The sequence below is a fragment of the Rhea pennata genome, chromosome 19 (genome assembly GCF_028389875.1).
Source record: "Rhea pennata isolate bPtePen1 chromosome 19, bPtePen1.pri, whole genome shotgun sequence".
Classification (NCBI taxonomy): domain Eukaryota; kingdom Metazoa; phylum Chordata; class Aves; order Rheiformes; family Rheidae; genus Rhea; species Rhea pennata.
The window spans coordinates 8,394,833-8,417,746 of record NC_084681.1 but is presented as its reverse complement, the minus strand read 5'-3'; the positions used below and the strand labels follow the sequence as shown (position 1 = coordinate 8,417,746).

Sequence of the window (22,914 nt, the reverse complement as noted above, 5' to 3'; positions counted from 1 at the left end):
GGGTGGGGAATCTCTCCCTGCGGAGAAAATGGCTGCCGGGGGGGGGGGGGGGGAAGGCGGCGCTCTAGGCACGCCTCTCTGTGGTCGGTGTCGGGTGGCGGACCTGGCGCGGCCCGCAGGGACCCCCCCTCCGCTCGTGGGGAGCTCCCGCCGCGGGACCCCCCTGCGCGGGGCTGCCCCGGCCCCGCGGCGGCGATCACCGCCCTCCAGCCCTTCCCGAGCTCGCCCCCTCCCGCCGGCGGGCAGGCCCGTGCTCCGAGGCCTTGTCCCGCTCCGAGCGGCTCTGGGAGCCGGCCCGGTGCCCCTCTGAGCGCGCCGCCGCTTCGTGGAGGCTCGTGTCCGTGCGTCCGTCCGTCCGTCCCCCCACCCCCGGCCGCTTCTCTTACACTTTGCGATAAGAGTAAACCAGAACGATCCTAGGTAGCAGAAGGGTTCCCCCCCTTCCTCCTCCTCCCCCTCCCCACCCCTGAAGGGGCGGCGATAGCGGTGGGGAGGAAGAAGAGGATGCCACGGAAGCGGCTGGTGCCTTATAAATCTGTTTTTTCTCACGCTGGAGCTCCGAGGGGCTTGCATGGTTCCTGGGCAATGAACGCGGCCAGAAGCGGCTACCGGGTCTTCTCGGCCAACTCCACGGCCGCCTGCACCGAGCTGGCGAAGCGGATCACGGAGTGAGTGCCTCCCCGCGCGGGTTTCCTCTGCCGTGGGCCGCCTTCCGACCGGCTCGGAAGGATTTCGGCGCGCTCGCTCCGCGGTGCCCGCGCCCGAGGCCCCTCACCGGCGCGGCTGGGCTGCGGGCGCCGCCGCTGGGCCCGCCCCAGGCCGGCGGGCTGTAACGGCTCGGGCGTCTCCTGCCCGGGGCCGGCTCATCCCCCCGATTCCTCCTTAGCGTGTAGTGATAACGCCGGGACGGTTATTTTCTCTGTTTCGTCTTTAACACCAATTTCGGTGCTGGAAAGGCGGGATTGCCGCCGCCGGCTGTTATGTCTTGGAAGGGACGAGTTTGTTTAGAAACTTGTCTGAACCAACCTCGGGAAGCGTTTGCTTGGTTTGGGAGACGCGCAGAACTTCCCGTGGCCAAGCGTTCGCAGCTTCGTTCGCTTAGCAGCTTCGCTGCTGGGAGTCCGGGGAACGCTGCGCGTTTGTGCTCACCGAAGTGCGCTTCCCGATCGTGTCTTTGGATGCGGTAGAACAGGTGGGCAGCCTGTGCTGGCAGAAGAAAGTTTGCTTTAGGGACAGAAGCGTGCCCCCTCTGTCAGCCCGCCGGTCTAGGCAGAGTGTGACCCTGGCTCAGCAGGAACGGGCACGGTAGGTCCTGCTGAATGAGGTGCGCAGCAGCTGGCTCCAAAATGTGGCTCCTGGTTTCTTAGTGCCCAGAGCAATGCTGAGCTTTTCCTCCCACCTGATCCTTTATTTTGAGTTAGTTTAGTTCAAATCAGGGCAAACAGCAAGTAGACACACACAGCTGAAGGGGCTTTTCTAAGAAACAGGCATCTGTTTATTGTTGAGCCAGGAAAGCTGTTACCCTGAAGTTGGGTTTGGGTTTCCTTTCTGCTTCCTCTCAGCTACAGTGCATAGGAAGCTGCTCCCAAAATTAGGGGTCCTCACCGCTTAGAGGCAGCTATCCACCCATTTTTGTCTCCAAGGGAACGTTTAAATTGGAAACAATTAAATTGGAGCTAAAAATAGGCATGCTGCATTCTTAAACTGCAAGAATGTTGTGATACTCATCTGGCTAGCTTAATAAACACTGTGTTCAGTCCTTAGCATGGATAATCTCCGTGAAGTTGACTGTGCTGTTCGTCTGGGATCCCTGGTGTTGATGAGACAGACATAGGATAATGCTGATGAACTGAGCCTTCTTTGGATGAGAGGTGGGGAGGGAAGTCTTTCTATTTGAGAGTGGAAAGAGCTACTTTCTGTGTTCTTTTCTTTCCTTTTTTTCTTTTTTTCTTTTATGTTTAGTCAGTTCCATATCACTTGGCCTTCACTGGTACAACTCTGAAAATAAACCCTACTTGAGAAAAAGAAAGTTCTGCTGCGGCGATCAGGGCATGCTTTCACTAAGGCCTGTTGTGTCAACATGGAATATAGCGGAACCCTCCTGGGAATGAGGGGACAAGTTCCAAGTTCTCAGGACTGAAAGAGGAAACAGGCATTCTTTATCCTTTGCCCTCTGTCTTAAAAATAATTGCCCATTTTTTAAAGACATGAGGAACAGCGTCAAGCAGGCTTCCAGAGGTGGTGGTGCACAGCTGACTGTGTAACATGCTGTTTATGTTTACTTTTCTCTGTTGAGTGGTGATAGGTGCAAGGTTTTAAAAATGCTTGGGATTTCTTCTCTGCATGTGGTATGGAAGCGCAGGTATCTGCGGACACGATAAAGGGCTATAACCTGGTCCAGAGTGCTCAGTAATGCTCTGAGAAATGACAGCAGAATCGTGAGAGTGGTGTCCTGGCTGTGCCTCACAAAATAAACTTTTAAAAGAGACAGTTTAGTCTTTTTGCCTTGGCTATAACATCAGTAAAGAAGTTGAGTGCTTGAGTGGTCATATTAGTACAATGGTGTGATTTATAGCTACTGCTTGAAGTGAAGCTTAAATACGTGTAGCTTCCCCATCTGTAAAATGGGAATAGTGACCACTTAGAAATGGCAAAGCGTAGAGCGCTTCTGTGGGAGTAGGGTACAAAATCTGGAACTGGTAGTACTACAGATTTCTCCAAAGTAAAAAGTCCTCAAAACCCAGTGGCATTTTCATCCTCTTGCGTTGCGGTTTTGTGCTGACTTCCCCTCAGAACTTGCGGGCTGTTTCAACAGGTTTATAATACACCCCTGGTTTTTTTTGAGTCGCAAAAGATGTGTGCCTGCTGGCTTTCCCGCTGTGTCACATCCAAGCGTGTACTCTGTTGGGGAGGTAAGTGCACCTTAAAATAGAGTTGGAGCAGTCTTATAAGGGTGAGTCTGTCATCTAACATTGTGAGTTTTTAAAAAACTTGTGTGACCTTTAGCATAAGTAGTAAAAACTTTAAAAGGACGCGCAGCACTAGGAGTAGGGCTCTCTGTGACAGTGCCTCCACGCAGGCTCTGCTCCTGTTTGCCTGCAGCTATGGTGCCCATGGAGCTGGCTGTCATGCCGAAGTGCTGTGTTAAGACAAAGTCAAGAGTTGAAGGCGCCTTATTTTAGCGACACTGCTGCAAAGGGGCCTGGGACAGAGTGGAGAGAGCGCAGAGTCTGTATGCTGCAACCGTTACAGGAAAGATAAGCAAGCCTTAGAAATACCCCTTGAATTTGTTTGGGACATTCAGTACATAACGAGTGGGGGTAAAAAGAACACTCTGAAGATCCCCTTTTTGAATTAAAATCAGTGCTTGAGTCCTGGTTTATCCCTTAAAAAATACATACATACATATATACATATATATATATGTATCTCAAGGCTGGGGAGGAGCAATTTGAACAGCTTTCAGATGTCTGCTTTATGTCAGTCTCCTTGCCTTATTTAATGCAAAACTTCCAGATTTGCTTTTGATTCAGCTTTTGAGTGTGGCATTCTGGCACGCTTCCAATCTTTACAATTTCCTATTATGCATACATCTCTCATTATAGGATGAGTGACTAAATGGTTGATCTAACTTTTCCTTTTGAATTTTCAGAGCTTTTGTTTATATTAGCTCCTGCCAGGGAGAGGAGATAGGTTTTTTTGTTTTTGTTTCTTTTTTTTTTTTTTTAATTTTTCAGTGTTCCCAAATCTAAGCATCTTTATTATTTAGGAGTTTCAGCATATGTGGTTCTCATAAATCAGCACTATGTTCACTTGTATCTTGTAAATTGAGTGCAATATCTTTTTTTTTTCTTTTTAGTCTTTCTCAGATGGAAAGAAAACTTCTGCTGTAATTAGGACACTTAGCAGCTGATTACAAGCTACTTTGGAAGGGAGAAAGATAATTTCTGTGACCAGAGGTGATCGCTGGTGGGCCCTGTGTGCTGGTAGGAGGGAGGAGGTCTAGCACGTCTTTCCAATCTCTGGAGTCAGACAGATGCATTTAGATCTCCTCCCTCTGAATGCAGTGTTGGGCCCAGAGGGTACAAATGTTACATTCCCCTTGCTGCCTATGTTTTTGGCTGGAGGAGGTTGTTGATTGAAGTGTGCTAACGCCTCCCCGGTTCTCCCGCAGGTCTGCGTTGTCTGGAAGGTGATATTATCCCAGACACGTTGCAAAGCAGAGATGTGAGTGTTCTGAACTGTCATTTGGTTTGCAGTATTGAAAATGATGGTGATCTTAAGATGGAAGGAATGCTGTGAGCCTGAACAATGTGGAATAATACAGAAAAGATGGAGATTTCCTATTCTGATCTTTGATCATGTAGAGCCCTGTAAACAATGCCGTAAAACGGAGGCAATGCTTTCTGTGATTGAGCTGAAGGTGAGCTCTGCTTTTGGAAGAGAGAGTATTTTAGGAGGACTCATAGCAACTTTCTCTAGCTGAAGGAAGGAGCGTTTCTGATGGGATGCAGGAAAAGCCATGTCAGCCATCCTTGTTAGGTCATCTTGGCAAGCGGTGGAGCACAAGAGAGGATGGTGCAGGGCAGTCGGATCACAGTAGCGGGGTGTTACTGTTCTCTCCTCTCTGCAAATCCTGTTTTGCCTTTGAGAAGGAGCTCTAGCGTGGTGCTCTAGAAGGGTAGCAGACAGCAACAACTTCTTTCCCTCACAGAACATGAAGCACTGTGGCAGGAGGCTAACAGATATTACAGAGTAAAATTGCATCAAGTCTTTTAGCAAAAGGAAATGAACAACCGACTACAGAATAGTGTCGCTGGAGGATACAGAAGGAGCACAGTGCTGGAGCAGGAGCGGTGGAGAATGTGGAGCTCTTGGAGTTTGGAGTATGCTGCAAGTTTCTCTGTGCAACTTAAATAGAGCAGGTAACATGACTGAGCAAATGTGTTTTGCACGATAGCCTTTATGCTTACCAAAGCCAGATTTAGGGTACGTTCCTTCATGAGGAGCAGACTGGAAAGAGTAGAGGAAAAGCAGCGCAGCGCTTGCCGATGATTTGGCTGCGTAGCTTTTGTAGTGATTGGAACGAATGATGCGAGTGCTAAATGGCTCTGGAGGGAAGACACGGATGACAAGCAGGGACCGTTCTTCGAGTATGCAGTCGTGCTAGGGAGAGGGAGTGAGGCAAAAGGGAGCTAAAAAGACTGTAAGAATATCTGATCAGATTACCTTGCATGTCAAAAGCTTTCTCTGTTTCCTTTTCCGTTCCAGATCCGCTCTTGAAGTGAGGGTAAGAAATACACTGTAGAGCGGTCACTGTGCTAGCTGGACCAGTTGCCTGTGGCCTTTTTTTGAAGGCTTGCTCGAGTGCGAGAAAAGCAAGGCAGACTCGCGCTGTGGCTTTCTTTGCCCTCTGCCGGCCGAGGCCAAGCACGGAGCAGATCCTGTTCCGTCAGCTCCAGCCCTGTCTAGAGTCTGCAGCGATCCTGCAAGTCCTGGGGAGATCCAGCTCTTTGCCGAGCTGAGACTAGTGAAAATGTTTGTAATGCAGAGGTTAATGCCAAAATAAAATCATATCATACTCAAGGGTTTCATCTGGATACAGCGTTCACTGTTACAATTGAGTTTTTGCACATGATTTGGCCAGAAGTTTCATTCAGAAATAACTTTACAGTTTTTTAAAGGTGTTTGTCAAAGAGTAGGAGAGGGAAAGGCAGCATAGGCTGAGAGGTTGCGTGCTTCCCAGTGGTATTAGAACATGCTTTAATAGTGTGAAATACTGCAAGTTAAATTTGCCTCTTGAATTTTGATTCAGCTAAACATAAAGTCTCTTTTAACTGGCTAGCCTTTGTCTTAGGAATCTAGTATAGTGGGGTTTTGACAGTCTTCAGAGGAACGTTTTCAAATAAGGTCTAGTGTAACTTAGCTGCATTTCCTAAAATACTGCAGTATTTTAAGTCTTGGTTATTAAACTATAGATGACTTCTGGGCTGTTTGTATCTAGGTAGTGAATTTAAGACAGATCTTATATTAAGCTGCGCGTGCAACATGGATTATCCTCCTGGCATGCATTGAGACTGCAGCAAGTTAGATCATCTTTCCTGGGCGATATTTACAGGGAGGGATTCTCCAGATCAATATAAATTTTCACTGGTCTTTGCTCTCAGAGTAGTTTTGTAAAGCCATGTGTAGAATTTCTCTCTTACGTGTTATTAGTCCCCAGAGGAGTCTGGTCAGTGACCGAACTCATGCAAGGATGGCTGGCAGAGGAGAGTGGGGAGCAGGGCTCTTCCTTTCCAGCAGCAGTGGGTAGTTACGTAGTGAAACCAGGTGCTGAGATGGCATTAAAAACTTCTTAGAAGCTGGGAGCTATGTAGAGTGATAATACCCTCAGTCCTTGCTGCGCCCGGCCCGCTGTGCTGGGCTTGGTGGGACAGGACGTGCGTAGTGTTTGCAACAGATCCCAGTTCTGAAGACTGTTGCCTTTAAAAACAAAAACAACCCCAAACTGAATTTCTGTCTCCATTGCTTGGAGAATGGAACTTCCAGATGTGAACTTGTGCTCTGATGCCCTCATGGGGCTGAGATTATGTAAATACTGTAAAATCAGCCATTCTCCTGTCTTAAATGTTTCTGTATTGGCAGAAGCCTCACTGCAGCCAAATAATGCACCACGTAATAGGACTTTTGTCAATGAAGCTTGCTTTGCTTGGAGACGTGATTTAGCTGTAATATTTAAAGTACCCATTTTACCAGAAGAAGTTACATCTCTCTGCTGGGGTTCGTGTCTGAATTACCTGTACTAGCAGCCTGCTTTTTTTCTAGTGTGGATCTACCCATGTTTGCAACAACTTGACTGAGGAATTCTGATAGCTCCCGTTCATACTGTTAGGCTCTTAGTCTTGAAGCCAAATGCAAATGCAGTTCTTGCTATCCATTAAATTCCTCTGTGCCCAAAGCAATGAGCAATTGGGAGCTTTTGCAAGGGGAGAACTTAGAAAGAAAAGAGCTGAGGATGGAGGGAAACAAGGAGGAGGCAGTAGGAAAGAGGGATTTATCTTTGCTCTGCCTTACCCTTGACTTCTATGTAAATCTCCTTTTTGACACAAATCCTGTGGAATTCAGAACTTTAGAACAGGAGTTGCACAAACTGTCCCCGTTCTTTAACAGCCCCGACTAAATCAAGGTTTTATCAGAATCCCTCAAAGGCTGAAGTCTTGGTTTACGTAAAGTCTTCGGAAATGGATTTGGCGGAAGGTGTGCCCCTTGGGTAGCTGTATCTAAACTGATTCAGAGTGCTTTGGTGAAACTGCCTGTTGCTCTCTCTGCTATGCCGACTGCTCAGAAGAATTTAAAGCATTGCTGGCAGGGTTGATGTATGACATATGTGGGGAGCTTTATCTCATCTCCTTCCCATTGCTGCCTCTCTTGTTTACTTGCAGTCAACAGTTGGTGCAGACGTGAGATTTATTGGCTGACCAGAGCAATCTACGATCCACTCATTTAAGTTGTCAGCTTCTTACCGTCTCTTCTGCTGTTACGTGAATCCGTATTCCACACGCTGAACTGTTTGGTGTCCCTCTTTCTGCCAGGGAGCAAACTTGCCTTTCCGACTTCTTCATGGCACAGAAGCTATGTTGCTGCTGGGCTGCATGAGTAGCAGCGTATCGGGCTCTTGTTTCTTCCTGTGCATAGCTGGGACCTTGCCAGTCACCTCCTCACAAGGCATCTCAAACCTCCGCTATGTTTGTTTTCCACCACTTAGCATTGAATGTGCCACCTTCCAAGGGATACTTTGCTAAGATGTGTCTGTCTGGACTGGTTTTGAAGCTTTTCCTCCTTTTATAGCCACTTTTCTGCCATGAGATCCAGGACTAGCTAAGGGCAGCTGTATGCTCTCATCCATGGGGAGGGTTTTTTTTTTTTTTTTTTTTTTTTTTTTTCAAATGGTGAGATCAAAACGTGTTGCCTGTGATGAAGCAAAAACGTATGCTCCCCCAAAGTGAGCTTGCAAGACTTGCCGTGCAGTCGTGCAAGAAAAAGTTTGAGTCATTAACCCTTTTTGCCGCACTGTTTTCATTTGGCCTGTGTGTGATTTTCAAGCTTCTGAGCTGGATGCCTTGGCAGGAATTAGGCCCAACATCAGTGAGTTAAGTGCCTGGCTCCGTCACCAGAAAAACGGCGTGATCCCATCGAGCCGCAGGATGGAAGTGAGCACTTGACAGATCTCGTCTGGAGAACTCGCCTTCGCTGTGATGCAGCCTGCAAGTTAGTCCCTGGGGTTCACAAAACTTGGCTCTGCTTGACCAGCTGCCGGCTCTTTCTTGAAACAGTGGTGCTAAGGATGCTTTCATATTTTAGTTGACTGTTTTAACTTAGCAGGATGAGTGAGAGATGCTGAACTGAGAGTAGCTTGCTGAACTGCACAGTATCTGGGTGATGCTGCAGTTAGTGGCAAGCTAGACTGGTTACTGCTCTGTGCAAGCCGTAGCGTGGCCCGGTCCTCCACAGTACCTCTGCTCCCACCGTGGCTTCTTCGTAGATGACAGCCTTGGCTGAGTGACAGCTGAACTGATCAGCAGAACGATGCCTGTCAGCTAGTGGGGAAACATCAGCTATTGCAACAGATACCTGCAAAGCAAAGTAATACTGGTTAATGCTGAGGAAGCCTGGTGAAATCAAGGGGCCTGCAGCTCAGCTGGCGTGAGCTGGGCACGCAGGCATGCTCTGCAGTCCAGCCTCTAGATAGCTGAGTCCAGAAGTTAGTGTCTGACCAGCAGCGTGCCAGTGTTGAGCTGTCTTTCTCATTGACTTGTTCATTGCTCCTGAAAAAACAGATTTTTGTGACAGTTTAGGTATGAGGCTGAGTTTGTGGCCCGGGAGATGGAGAGATACTGACTGCTGGAAGAGGCTGACTGTGGGGAAGGCTCGCTACAGACTTCTGTCTTCTACAGAAGAAGTTAGGAAGAGGATCTGTACCTGATGATCAGAAAACAAGCCCATGGGATGGGGTCCAGACCTGCAGCTTAGATCTCAACTCCCCTCCTGGTCTCCCTGCAGAAGGATATCTTGCAAGAATATCAGGATGGCATGTTTAACCTATTTTTGCCTCAGTTTCCCCCCTTGCTGAATGGAGTGACCTGCCTGTGAAATACTCTGAGCATATTTTGCAGTAGCTGTCACCGTGGGATGCTGAGTGTGTAGGGTGGCGAAGCCTGAACTAATACTGGTGCTGCGTATCTGCCTGCACCTGCAGTGCAGCGTTTATTAACACGTTAGGCCCGAAGGCTTTCTTGTTGCTTTTGAAGGGGCCCCAAGTTCACACTTGTTTTCTGTAAAGCTCTGGCAGGTACGTTTGCACTAGGAACAGAAAAAAATGCATTTCTTTTAGCAATATAAGGGTAAGGTAATTTGAGGTGATGATAGCTGTGAACCTCTACTAGGTTTAAGATCACTGGTCTTTCCAAAGGCGATTCTGGGCAGGCGTGTGATACAACTCCAGTGTAATTCTGCTCTCCAAAGTAGTCTTTATTTAGGGTTAGTGCTGCTTCACAAGACTTCTGCATGAGTCAAGACCCCAGAAGCCGGGAAGGGACTTGCCCAGTGCTCCGGCCCGTTGCTGCAACGCGCTTACCCCACGGGTCTCGCTGATGCGGTGCCTCTCAGCTGAGGCTTCTGGTTAAAGCACACTTGCCTCTAAATGCTTATTAATGGATTACTTGTCAGAACAGTTAAATACAGAAATGTCACCTGTGGGAATAGTCTGCCTTGTGGAGCCTTTTAAAATGCTTTTCCAAAATGAATCTTTATTGCATAATGAAGAACTAAAAAGGGGGGGCTGCAGTCTGATGAATGTTCTAGGCTTGACATTTGAGAAGAGAAGGGAGAAACGTGAAAAATCAGAAGACTTGAAGTTAAACTCTCTTCAATCAGCTGAGTTATCTCAGGAGGAAGGTTTGAAGGAGGGGGGGAGTAAAGAAGAGCCTCAGTTGCCATTAATCAGATCTTAGTAGATCGTTAACGTTTAGTTTCACAGCGCAGCGGATCTGCTGGAGGCGCAGTTGCGTAGCCTTGACTTTGACCGCAGCAAAGCGTTAGCCAAGCGGCCACTCGAATCGGCTGCGCTGGCTCCGTCGCGGAGCGCGCGGGCGCAGCCGGCGCTGCGGTGTCTCTGCTGCATTCTGGTCCCGACGCTGCTTAGAGCATGATCTTGGCTGGAAAAGATGTCCTTTGCCATAACTCCAGGGATGTGGCCTCTGATAAATCATAAAAGCGCTGGCTATTCTTAGTACGTCGTTAATCTGCTGCGGAGCTGCGTGAACGCCCTAGGAGCGGTTCAGCAGCCTGCCACACCGCGTAACCTTAATAGCAACAAATAACGTAGCGAGGGAATGAGGGTGGCATTTCTGATGGGATGCTTGATGATTCGTGCGACCTACTTGTTTGTTTGGAAAGGCTTTTAGAAATTAGGCGTTAGAAATTGTGCTCAAATGCCTTTGACTTCCAAACTGTTTTTGTTTGCCTGTTATAACTTGGATATTTAAGCCTCTTTTCCTGAGAAAATCGGGCTTGATGTGCTTGATTGTACTGCACCTCTAATAATATGTGGGTTCCCTTGCTGGTCTTGGCCAGATAGGGAGAAGTAAGAGCCTTTGGGAGGACTTAGTCCTCCAAGTTTTGCAGGGTTTGCCCTGATTCATGGGCTTGATGGCTGGTTACGGGGGATGGATACGGGTTAATACCTCTTAGACGTGCAAAAAGCAGGCAGGACTCGGCAGTTACAGGTTGTGCGTGTCCAGGCCGCTGAGCAGGAAGCGGGGCTGCAGTGACTGGCCAGCGGGCGTGCAAGCGAACAGCTGCTCTCCGGCGGCCGAAGCGTCCCAAGGCAGCTCGCGGAGGAAGGGGCTGCTGTGGAAGGAGGGGATCGGAGCTCGGCGGCTCTGCTACGGCGCGCGGTGCTTGTGCTTTGCCAAGCTCTTAAGAAATGGTCCAGTCCCCACTTCGGATTGGGAAGTGCTCGCATCAATTTTTAACTTCTTTTGTTTTCTCTAGGCGTCTCGGTGCTGAGTTGGGAAAATCTGTGGTGTATCAGGAAACCAATGGAGGTAAGACAAATCTTTAGTATTTGCAGGCCTGTCTGAGGTAATTTTATAAATACTGGGGAGCTCCATTGACCAAAACCTGTCTAATATGTGTGATGAGCAAACAAAAACAAAGGAGGGTTTTCATGCCTTCAGCTGTGATGTTGCTGCTGCTTCTGGCAGTGCTAAACTTCTGTATCTGACCTTGGACAAACCAATTAAACGTGTTCCTCGTTTCCCCTGTTAGCTTGTTTGCGTGCCTCTCAGCTGACTCTCATCTAAAACAAAGACTCCCACTTCGAGTGGTCGCTGCTACAAAATCTTAAGTGGTATTGTGCGTAGCAAAATTATCTTCCACGTTTTACAGCAGCAGCCTGCTCTCCGAACATTTGCCCTGCAAACTGGAAATTATCCCCTTCTCCCAGACCTCTCCTCACCACAGGCAATTGTACAGCATCCCTAGCAAGGCATCTGTCTTATTGCTTTAAAGAGTGCAAATTCAAGGATGTATTGACAAAATGAGCCTTCAAGAGTGCCTCTTGGAGGTTCATTTAATCTCTTTAAATGTAGCAAGTGCCTGTCTTCAGATGTTTGTGCCAGGCTAAAACACAGAGTTATTGGCTAACAGAGTCCAGGGGCTAAATGTCATTTGTCGTTTCAAGATCTCTATTACCATATTTGCAAAAGAGACTAGACGTAGAGACAACTGATACAGATTAGAGTAAGTGGTGGAAACAGGAGCCTTTTGATAGTGGAGAGGGATCTGCTGCAATGGTTATTCTTCAGCTGCGATACTGTAGCCACTAAATGTCTTGCTGACCAGAAAATAGCCCTGAGTTGGCCTCACCTCCTCGATGCAGGAAGAATATGCAATCTATAAGTACATCAACCATGAGCTATTGAATGCTTTATATATCAGCAGCAAGACTGCAGGCTGTGCACATGGCTTTCCTGTTCCTGCTGTTGGGTGTGCATGGGCAGTGGGGAGGTCTCGTTACGGTGCTGGGCTCATCCTGAAGACATTTTATAATGCTGTTGCTATTAAAGTCAGAATGGGCCATGCTCTATGTAAGCTGTCATGGGAGCTTATGGTTATGATTGGATTGGCTGCTGCATTCGTGCTAGCTTTGTGCCCTTTGGGGTTAGTTTTAAATCAGGTCACTTGCTTCAAGGTCTGAAGTCATTCTTCATCATTGCACAGCAAATCAGTCTCCTTTCAGTAGAGTCCCTTGAGGGTGTTCTGAATGCCCAGACAATTAGACTTTGAATTCTGTAGTCTAGTAGATCTTTTTCTCTTTTTCACTTATCCCTGCCCATCATGTACAGCTGCGTGGGAAATGAGTGGCTAGAAGGACAGCCCAGGAAACCTTGGTGCTGCATAGCTGCTCCTGACTTTCGGGCCTGAGTAAGAGGCAGTACAAAGCATGTTCATTGGAGACGTAGATTTCCAGCCCACGTGAGTGATGAAATGTCTTGACCATGGTAGCAAGTGGCAGAGCTCCTCCTTTGAACTTTGCTGTTGATACTGTGTTGGGCTCTCCGACACGTACGGAGTTGACCACGTGGTGAGGTGCAAAGGAGCTGGCTTCCCTTCCTGGTAAGTACTAGAGGCTGTTCTGCTTTGGGTGGCTCATTGCCCACTAATGGATGTGGGATCAGCAGCTTTCGGCACCCAGCACAGAGAAATAAAAAAGACTTACGGCGTGGAGTTACCCTTATTGAAAGTGAAGTAATTGTCTTCTGCGTGGAAGATAAGAGCTATTCAGCCCCATTCCGCACTGTAAATACAATTAACTCACTGATAGGTAATGCCAGCTCCTTGCTTCACAGAACCTGCCTTTTGGAAAATCTGCTTGTCTTGTTTGAGGTGTAGAGGGTGTGTGTGCACATGGGGTCAATGACAAGTCTTGCAGTCTACCCTGACTGGTGGGCAAAGTAGCTGTGAAAATGTGGTGTATTATCAGTTTAAACTTGACGTTTGGGAATAAAACTGACTGTATTCTATCTTATTCAGAAACAAGAGTTGAAATAAAAGAATCTGTCCGGGGACAGGATATCTTCATTATACAGACGATCCCCAGGTAAGTGACCTGTGGCTTAATTTTATAGCTGTGATATGCTTTGAATTTCTGGTTCGGCAGGTTATTCCAATAGGCTTGCTTGTTGTTAGCCAGCATGATAGTTTGTCTCTTTCCGTAGTTGTCATTGCTTTGACTTACTTCTAAGATGCAGCATAGCATTAAACTGTTAAAATTCCCAGAGGACTGCTTGTACCACAGCAAGCCGAGAAGCTACCCATCAAATAGCTTAAGTGTGTCACTTCAGGCAAGAACGGGTATGACCAATGGCTTTAAGTGAAACGTCCCTGTGGTGTGTGTTGGTGTCCTTGCCGTTTCAGTTGCTTGGTGACTTTAGACTGACACTTCCATCTCAGAATGTGTAATTTCCTCTGCTTTCTAGTTATTGAGCAGTAGAGCCAGCAGCTATTGCTTTCATTACAGGCTGGATTACTGCCCCCTCGACTGCAGTGGTGTGAAACAGCTCATGAGGAAGCCCTTAGTTTCCTTCCTATACTCTTACAATTTTTAATAACATGGTGCTTTTTCCTATGTGTGCCTGTTTGTTTTTAGTTTCAGCTGTCCTAGCCTCGGAATAGGAGGGAAGAGCAGTGCTGCAAGTAACCAGAGGGCTAGAAAATCGCTTGCTAACCCCTGGGAGCTTTGCTTGTCACTGGCTGAGGAGGAGCTTAGAGGGATTGTGTTAGAATTGGAGAGCTGAGTTTAGAGCGTGGAGTGATTTTTCTTGCGTTCTGGCCATGTGGTCCCTGCAAGTTAGTGGAAAGTGCAGAGGAAGTCTGTATACAAATGGTACTGCAATATCGCCAGCAAGCAGGCAAGATTCAGTTTTCAAAGATGAGGGATTGATGGGGTGCAATTTGCTCAGTTAGCTAAACAAAAATATTTATGCCATTATAGCCTTTTCCAAGTTAGCAAATTCTGCTCAAATCGTGGAGGTCACAAGAACTACTTAATACATATCAGAGCCCAAGCAGGTAGAAAAATCTACTGGAAAAAGAAATTTTCCTAGCTTGCCTAAGAAATACAGCCCAATGAGAATTCAAGTTCAGTTACTCTTTGTAACGCTTGACCTATTGATAAAGAAATCAATAAGGCTACAAGAGCAGCTTGCTCACTTCTAGAGTTCCTCTTGAAAGCTGACATGATAGCCAGCTATCGGGCTGACTAACACTTTCCTGGAAATCATCCCTCTCTCTAGGGAGATACTCCAAGTGTCACTTCCCACAGGAAGCTAATAAATCTCTGCAAGATGAAAACTCACTAATGCAGGATTGTGTTTCAGGTGAATGGTGCCATTCTGTTGTCCCTTGTGAGAGAGTTCTCTGAAATAACTTGTAACTGGGAGTGGTGTAAATATGTAAAAGATAAGGTATTTCAGAGAGAGATAACTTGGTATATTAGGGACAAGCAATGGTTTTGGAAGGGGAAAACCTCTCCTGCTCTCAACTTCTTGATTCCCTTGATTTTTCACAAACTGAACCAAATGTTGCAGGCCAAGAAGTGAATCCTGTAGCAAAAATGTTTAAGGGTTTAAGGTCCTCCAGATGAGCAGCCACTGTTACGCAGATGAGTAATCGTTTATTCTGCAGCTACCCCTTGCTGCGTTGCTTAGAGAAGACAGGTTCAAGGACATCTTCTTTTATACATTGGGTTTCAAGGACCTTGCAGGAGAGTAAGAAGAGGAATTGTTTTGCATTATGTTTGTCAAGCAAGGGTCCTCTGAAAATTTCTGCACTCAATAGCAGTTCAAAAAACAAGTAGAATATTGAAACTTAGTAGGAAAGGAATAGAGAATGAAACAGCCTTGTTATGCTGCACTGCAGATCCACAGTCTGCATCTTAAATGCACAGGGAGGGATCAGAAAGACAAGAACACATGCTGCAAGCTTGAAATCCAAAGGGTACATAGCAAAACTAAAACAGTTACAATGACAAATATCATCCTGGGCTGCTGGTGTATAGAATAGCATTTGTACAAGGAAAACTGAATAGTTTACCAACTGTTTAGAGTGGGAAAGAGAGGCTAGGGGATGATATGCTAGAGCTTCAGAACTGCGAGTGCCGTGGGAAACGGTCGTAGAGGTGATGGTCTGTGAGAACAGGGATGTGTTAAACGAAGCTAGCAGGTGTCAAGTTCAAAACACACCAAGGGAGGTACTTCTCCCCGTGCATCTCTAACGTCGGGAGCCCCTCATGACAAGGTGCTAATTTTGCTAAGAGTTTGTGTAGGATCAAAAAGCCATTAGGCAAATTTTTGGCAGGGGGATTAGGTCAAGGACTGTTAAGTACAGAAAGAGCGTTACTGTCTCAGAAGGTCCCTGAGCTGCAGACTACAGGATGCTGCTGGGAGAGTGTTTGAGAGAGGCATTGCTCTATCCTCACTCCCAACTCTTTGCTATGCAGCCTTTTGGTCACCATTTTTAGGTTCCTGCATGTGTTAAACACTTAGCTTGCTGTTAACATAGTTATTGGACTATTCTGGAAAGTGGAAAAATGAGGGACTTGATGGTTTAAGTGAGACATTAGAAGCTGAGGAAGACTTTTAGTGCGAGACCAATTGTTGTGCAGCGGGTTGTTGGCTTTACTGAGCCAGCTGCTCAGCCATGAGGCTGGAGATCTCCAGGGATGGCTTGGGTAAAGGTGGGAAGCAGCGAGGGAGGGCTACAGCCTGCTGGAGAAGGATGGTAAACGGGATGGGGCATAGCTGAGCTGACTCTAAATGTCGTGGTAGTGAGCTGACGGTGCCCGCGTGCAGTCTTGACTCTGTCCCTCCAGAGGCAACTTGTGAGCACTGCTGTGAGAGAGGAGGAGGAGCAAGCGGTAAGGAGGCAGAGACGCTGTCCTGGGTGTTCATCTTAGGAGATGCTGTGGCTAGGGTTCTGCCACGGACTTTATTTTCCCCAGTTAGTCCCCGAGCCAAGCCTGGCCTTGGATTCAGGTCAGTGCCCCTTGCAGAGGCCTGAGGATCAGATCAGCATGCCAGCTGGCCCTGCGCAAAGCGTCCAGGAGAGTCCAGGTCTGCTCAGCTCCAGCCCACCAGCTAGCGCACAGCCCTGGCGAGAGCCCTGGGCCCTGCTGCAGGGACAGATGCATCCAGCTCCATTTAGCGTCTGTGCCGGCTGGTTTTCAGGAGTTTTCCTGTGGCCAGCGTGGGATCCTGTTTGAACACTGCGAGGGCTCCTCCTTGTGTAGCCTCTCCGTTGCTCTGGTGCGTGGGGATGGGGCTCCCAGAATCCTGGAGCAGCATCAAGCCCGTCGGTGTCTTTTGAAATCAGTGGTGTGACCCCTTCTCCCAGGAGCAGTCATATCCTGTATCTCTGTTCCTCCAGACTTTTTTTTTTTTCTTAAGTAATTTGAGAAGCGATGCCATAAAATACTGAATTTCTGGGATGACCTTTAAATGGATTTAAAATTGGCTACTTTGTTTTTATACAATACTGCTACTAGCATCTTTTTCTCTTCTCCCAGCCGCGCTGGCACAGCTAAAACACCAAAGGGAAGAAATGGGTCTTTGTTAGCTCGTTGTCCTACGTGGCAGGGGGTTATGTTTTATGTAATTCTTGGCTGGGTGCTTCAGCACTAACAAAGCTTTCTTGTGTGCAAACGGCATTGTGCGCCGGGGCTGACGGAGCCAGCCGGCAAATAAAGAGGCTTGGAGCGTTCGCAAACGAGGAGACGCCAACGGAGGTTAATTTCCAAAGGAAGGGGGAGCGACGGAGGAATGGAAACGGTTCGAGTTGGTCGTGCCTTGCACAAAAAGGCTTGGGAAACGCTACCTCTGCCTTCTGGAGGAAGCCAGCCCAGGTGCTCGGGGAGGAAAGCGGCTCCCGGAGTGACGCCTGGGTGACTCCCCAGAAGCTCTGCAGAGCGTTAAGCTGCTCGGTGTGGTGTTCTCTGCTGCCGGGTGGAAGGACGGACTGTTCTGCTCTGTCAGCTTGCCACTGTGCCGCTGCACCATCCTCAGCCGAGCGTCCCCTCCTGCATACCCGTCCGGGGAACGGAGGTGTCGTTTGAGACTGTCTTTGCTGAAATAACCCAAGCAAGGACATCTTCATTCTGGGAGTGTTGCATGTCCTTCTGTCCTCTCGGGAGTGCGTATTTTTAAGGTTCAAAATGGTCTCGAGCCAGTCTGTTGATAGTGTGGATTATGGGTGGAATTCAGGCCTCCCTTGATGTTGATTTTAAGGAATTAAAAGTTTGGCCTCCTTTCCCCTTCCTAAAATAAATGCAAATGCAGATTAATACACTTCTAATGAGGCACGCCAGTCAGCATAGTGTAAACCAACTGAAGATGGAGTTTATTACACATAGTCTTTGCTGTGATCTGAATACGCGTTCTGCCAACGTTGCTTTCCCCGCCACCCCATCTTTCTTTCAAGAAAAGTTGTTTGGGGTTTAGTGTGTTACTGTTCTGTCCATCTATGGATAAAGTAGGTGGCATGAAGATGCTGACTTCCACCAAAATGATGCACCTATATTTGTACAGCTCCAGGATACAGTATCTCTTAAACCAGGAAAAATAACTTGCTTTAAATTGCTAAAGAATAAAAATACTCCAGTAAATCTAATATGGATGAAGTTGTGTTGGTTGCATGTGTGATGCTTCTTCGTTTAAAAGATTGTTTTATTTTAAATTATACTGTATGAAGTGACGTATGTTCCAACATAATGGGGTTTTTTTTGTTTGTTTGTTTGTTTGTTTTTTGTGGTGAGGGAGGGAAGTCATTATAATGCTCACTTTAGAACACAAAATCAAATTTTGATCCACAGCTTTTGAGTGCTGGGGGTCAAGTCCTGTGCATATAATGCCACAACACATTACGATCAAGTATAATGGAAGGAGCTGTAGGATTACAATGCAGGTTTCGCAGTAGCTTGTGCTAATGTGTGCACCCTTTTGCTGGGAAGTTTGAGAATGGTACGTATGATGTGTATATATGTGATGAATTGTGTGTGTGTCTATGCACACATATAAACACCCAATGAACGGGTCTGGTGGAAAAGGCATCACACTGAAAAATTCCTACTCATATTTGAAATTATTTCCAAACCTTCTAGAGATGTGAATACTGCTGTGATGGAACTGCTGATAATGGCCTACGCACTGAAGACTTCTTGTGCCAGGAACATCATTGGAGTCATCCCTTATTTCCCCTACAGCAAACAGAGCAAAATGAGGAAGAGGGGTTCTATCGTTTGCAAACTGCTGGCCTCAATGCTAGCCAAGGCAGGTGAGCGTCGTACAGGGAGCAGGACAGAAAGCTTGGTTTCTGTAAGGCATCTGCTGCCAGGCATACAAGAAGATGACTCTCCTTTAATTCTTCTCCCGTTAGATACGGAGACCTACTACCGAGTACCTGAATGACTTAGGGGGAACTAATTTTCTTCAGCTAATTTTTATTTCCTTGTAACTCTCACCTGATGAAGTGGCCTGGAATTGTCATGTTGAAATATGCTGTCAGTCTAGTGTGCAACTCTTATTGCATGCCTGTTTTTGTCTGTTTTTGATTTTTTTTTTTTTTTTTTTAACTTTACCTCTCTATACTTGTGGTTAATATGTGGGGTAGTAGTCCAGCTAATAGATAAAATAGTCTGGAAAACTGAAATGTTCAAGGAACACCACCCATATGATATACTACTTAATGAATTGTGTTTTTTTTTTTTTTCCTTAGGTTTAACACACATTATCACTATGGATCTTCATCAAAAGGAAATCCAAGGCTTCTTCAGCTTTCCAGTAGACAACCTGAGAGCCTCCCCTTTCCTACTTCAATATATACAGGAAGAAGTGAGGTTACTCTAGTTCTGTATATATCGGTTTGTCCTAACGTTTACCTGACTTTATGCAATAGTAGTTTTGGACCTGTACTTAAGCAGAAATTGCATTGTCAGGCTAGATCAATTGTTCAGTCCATGATTTACTACTTCCAGGACATCTATTGTATGTTTCTCAAGAAAGTGGGAAAATGTTGTATTAAAGTAGATTAGATTGAATGATGGTATACGTGGGTAGACGTCAAATTCTTGCTCAAAAGCAGAAGATGAGCTTGAGCCCTCAATTGAAATTCATTGTCCTCTGTAGCATTAGTGCCATTTGAGATACTGTTTGTGCTTCTGCTTCTAGTCACCTTTTAAGTTCTGTTAAACTGTCTCCCCTTGCTCTTTGTTCTGTGGTGGGTGTCTGACTGGTCTGAATAATTAACAGAGATTTTGTCTTGGGCTGAGCTTAAGAATGCAGAGCGCAGAAGGGTTGAGGGAGTGGAGCAGAGGCTTTGTTTTCCAAGTTCACACGATTGTGATTTATATCCTGAGGAATATGTCCCTAGCCCTGGACTAGAACCACCTTCCCATACTGGTAGAACTAACTGCAGCCTGTCTACATAGGACAGATTAAGTACAGTGAACTTTCTCGCCTCGCACCTTCTTGAGGATAAGGCTAATGCCTGCTCTGTTTGGGCCCTGGGGACTCTGCATCACTCTAAGAGCCAGGGTTGATACCAGGAGTCTTTGGCCTTCAGGGTCATTCACTAAACCTTTCCCTTCCTTGCTTACAGTTTGTCCAGTGCACAGTACCTCAGAAACAGCTACCTCTAGCATTGTATGCCAGGCCACAGTGTGTGGATGCCAGTGGTGAAAAGAGGCACAGAACTATAATCATGTGCAAAGTACGACCTATGAAACAATTGCATCGTAGGCAGTGTTGTCCGTATTAAACTTACTTGAATTGACATTTGAAGCAGAATATACAAATGCTGGTTCAGCAGAGAAGTGCTACTGCCTGCCAATTTCTTACCATAGAATTAAGTTTTGGGAGTGGGGAGGGAAGTGGGAGTGCAGTTCTTCAGCCATGTATCACTAATTCACTAGCAAGAAGCTTGTTACTTTAAATAACTTTTTTTTATTGAATTCAGATTCCAGATTATAGAAATGCAGTTATTGTAGCCAAATCTCCTGATGCAGCTAAAAGGTAAATAGATTATTTTACTAGCTGGTTAACTATAACTTGGAAAAGATCTGGGTCGATGGGTTGTATGCCAGCAAAAATGTGGAGGGTCCCAGATGGATCAGGAATCAGGTCTACAAGTCCTTTGTGGCTGGAAAGTGGAATGCCATCCCTAGTCTTGCAGGTGGGTGGCTGAATTTTGCAGTCCCAACACTGTGGGAGTAAACTCTGGAGTTCCCTGCTGCTGCAGATCTGAGCGGTTCACCTGAGCATTAGGGTCAGACTTGTTGCATGAGTTTCAGTAGTACCTGACTCTGTCAGAAGCCACTTAACATATTGAGGAACACCAGGAGACCTCTATAATGGAGCCAAGGGGTAGAGTGAGCGTTGGGATACTGGGAGGAATAAAAAGCCCTTTTTGGTGAACTTAGGGAGGAACCCTGCAGAGGTGCAGTCTTTGATTGCCCTGTTGGATTTGGGAGAGGACTGCTCTACCAGACTGTAGGGTTGCTTCAGCCCAACATCTTCCTGACGTGCTGTGGTTGTCCTACAGGGCTCAGTCTTATGCTGAGAGATTGCGGCTGGGACTAGCTGTGATACACGGAGAGGCTCAGTGTACAGAGCAGGACATGGATGATGGTCGTCACTCTCCCCCGATGGTCAAAAATGCAACTGTGCATCCTGGTCTGGAGCTGCCATGTAAGATTAAGTTTCTCTGCTTGTCTTTGGGCTATAAGGAGAAGTTTGATGGGGATTTGCCGTTGCTTTCGCAACGTAGATATAAGCAACCTGATAGCGGCTGGACCAGTGCAGTTTTTCTCTTGGGCAAAGCTGATGTTAGCGACTTGTAGGGGAAGGTACAAAGAGTGATGTTCCCCTTGCTGTGCCCACTCAACAGTGTTGGACTCTGACAGATTGCTGCTAGAGGCAGTGCTTTTAGAGTGCTCAGTAGCAAAACTCCCTGAGCTAATGAATCAGAAAAGAAAGGTAAAAGTGTAACTAGCAAGGGAATAACCACCGAGACAGGATGCTGTCCCCAGCTTGGAGGGGAGAGCTGGCATTTGTTTTCCCCTTGTGCAGAGGTCATTGTAACTATTTGAAATCTTCATCTCGGGAGCTAGTTGTAATGTTTCGTTGTCTGCTTTGATGGGATTTTGGGGGTTGTGTGGCTGGCTAGTGTGAATAGGGTCTCTGGGAGCACTGCTGCGCTTCTCCTGTGCTCTTGCCATCAATAGGTCAGCTGCTGATTTGAGAGCACAGAGCAAAGAAAAATGGAGGAAACCTATATTCTGAGAAATGCCACCCTCTTAAAATCACCTGTATTCTTGCAACAGCAGCGGTCAACAACTGTACAGTCAAAATTCAACCCTGCCTTGAAAAATTTTAGTTTCCTAGGTAGGTTTTTGTCGTGGTAGGACGAAAATGGACGGTGGGTGCAGTGAGCATGTCTGAGAGCTGACTGTGGGAAACGTAGCATGCTGCTGCGCTCGATAAGGAGCTATCCATCGTGCAGCTAAACTTAATTATACTGGCTGTGACTAGGGCTACCTATAAGCAGCTAGTCTCTTTTATTTCGAAGTTCAGGGAAAATATCTAACCAACTTGTGGGCAGGTTGTGGTGGGGAAAGCAAGTAAGACTGCAGCCATTTTATGTTACCAAAGTTATTGCTCACTATAATGAAATCATTTAAACAGTGCTTACATGGCTGGTTAAATTTCTCTTGTGCCTTGGGGGAGAGGTGGGGTTTGGCAATGAAGTTTGGAGTTTACTGTTATCGCCCTCGTTCTCACAAGTTTTTTTTTTTTTTTTTTTTTTTAACGTGCTTCGAACAAAATGGGAGTTTACCTGGTTATTCTTGTCCTTTTCCTTCTCTCTTCAGTCTGAAGAGAATTTCTGTCCTCCAGAATGTCACTAGCTGACACTTATCCAGCATTAGGGCATTGATGTGGCTGTGTCTTTATTTCCAGGCATATCACTTCAAGAAAGCTCAATAGTGGGAGCTTGTGCTGCTGGAGAGCCCCATAAATGGAAGCTCATACAGGAGTTTGCCCTTTCCAATTTAGTTATGATTTCAGTGGAAAAATGTTTTCAGTCCTCAGCTATCCAGACACAAATTAATTTGCTGTGTATCACCACTTTCTTTATTTATCTCCTGCAGAAACTTGACATTTGACCTTGCGTTTTTGCATACCTAAGGCTCAAATGTAAAACAATCAGACTGTTGCTCGGTAGCTGCCTATCAAGGAGGAGATAAGGGTGGATGGTGGGGTGAGCTTGTCCAAAATTCTCTGTAGAAACTTGCTTTTCTCGCCAGCTTTCTAACCTTAATAGATAGCTTGTTTTGAGTCAGTGCTGGGTTCTGTTACTGGAGCTACAGAATACCAAAGCAATACCGGTTTAAAAGCAGTTGGTGAACTTCTAGAGAGTCGCTTTGTGTTGCAGACTGTCACGGATGTGATCTCCACTAAACAGAGGTAGAAATACCACTAGGCTTAAGGATGGTAGTGCTGCGAATGCCTGTTTTATCAATCATTTGACAAGTGAAGATGCCTCCCTACCCCAAGTGGTGCTTCAGCTGAAACCCTTGCTCAGCTCTTTCTGCCCGTGCACCAGCAGTCCGTATTTTACGAGGTTTGATGACGGAGTAACGCAGGATCCAGCGGAGCCACCGTATTGTCGTTTGTGGAAAGTGGAGCACGCGCTGCTAACCCCGAGCGTACGCTTCCTTACCTCTGCACGTCGTAGGGCTCAGCGCGGAGCATCCTCCCTGGGGTCCCCAGTGGTGGATTTACGGGCAGAAGATGTGCCTGG

The 22,914-nt window shown here is 46.7% G+C and overlaps 1 protein-coding gene across 5 annotated transcripts in view; it reads left to right on the top strand.

The window, feature by feature from the left end:
- The first annotated feature begins 333 nt into the window (after window positions 1-333).
- The window catches only part of PRPSAP1 (phosphoribosyl pyrophosphate synthetase associated protein 1), a 31,394-nt gene continuing 8,813 nt past the window's right edge, over window positions 334-22,914 (top strand). The window contains exons 1-8 of one of the 5 annotated variants that reach the window (XM_062591977.1): window positions 334-420; window positions 557-668; window positions 11,053-11,105; window positions 13,096-13,162; window positions 18,218-18,390; window positions 18,832-18,947; window positions 20,071-20,126; window positions 20,656-20,801. In XM_062591977.1, the coding sequence (XP_062447961.1) occupies window positions 586-668; window positions 11,053-11,105; window positions 13,096-13,162; window positions 18,218-18,390; window positions 18,832-18,947; window positions 20,071-20,126; window positions 20,656-20,801 (694 nt within the window). In that variant the 5' untranslated portion in view covers window positions 334-420; window positions 557-585. Of the gene's footprint in view, window positions 421-440; window positions 669-1,788; window positions 1,872-11,052; window positions 11,106-12,407; window positions 12,679-13,095; window positions 13,163-18,217; window positions 18,391-18,831; window positions 18,948-20,070; window positions 20,127-20,655; window positions 20,802-22,914 lie in introns of those variants that run through there. The other 4 variants (XM_062591978.1, XM_062591979.1, XM_062591976.1 and 1 more) reach the window with 4 other exon arrangements.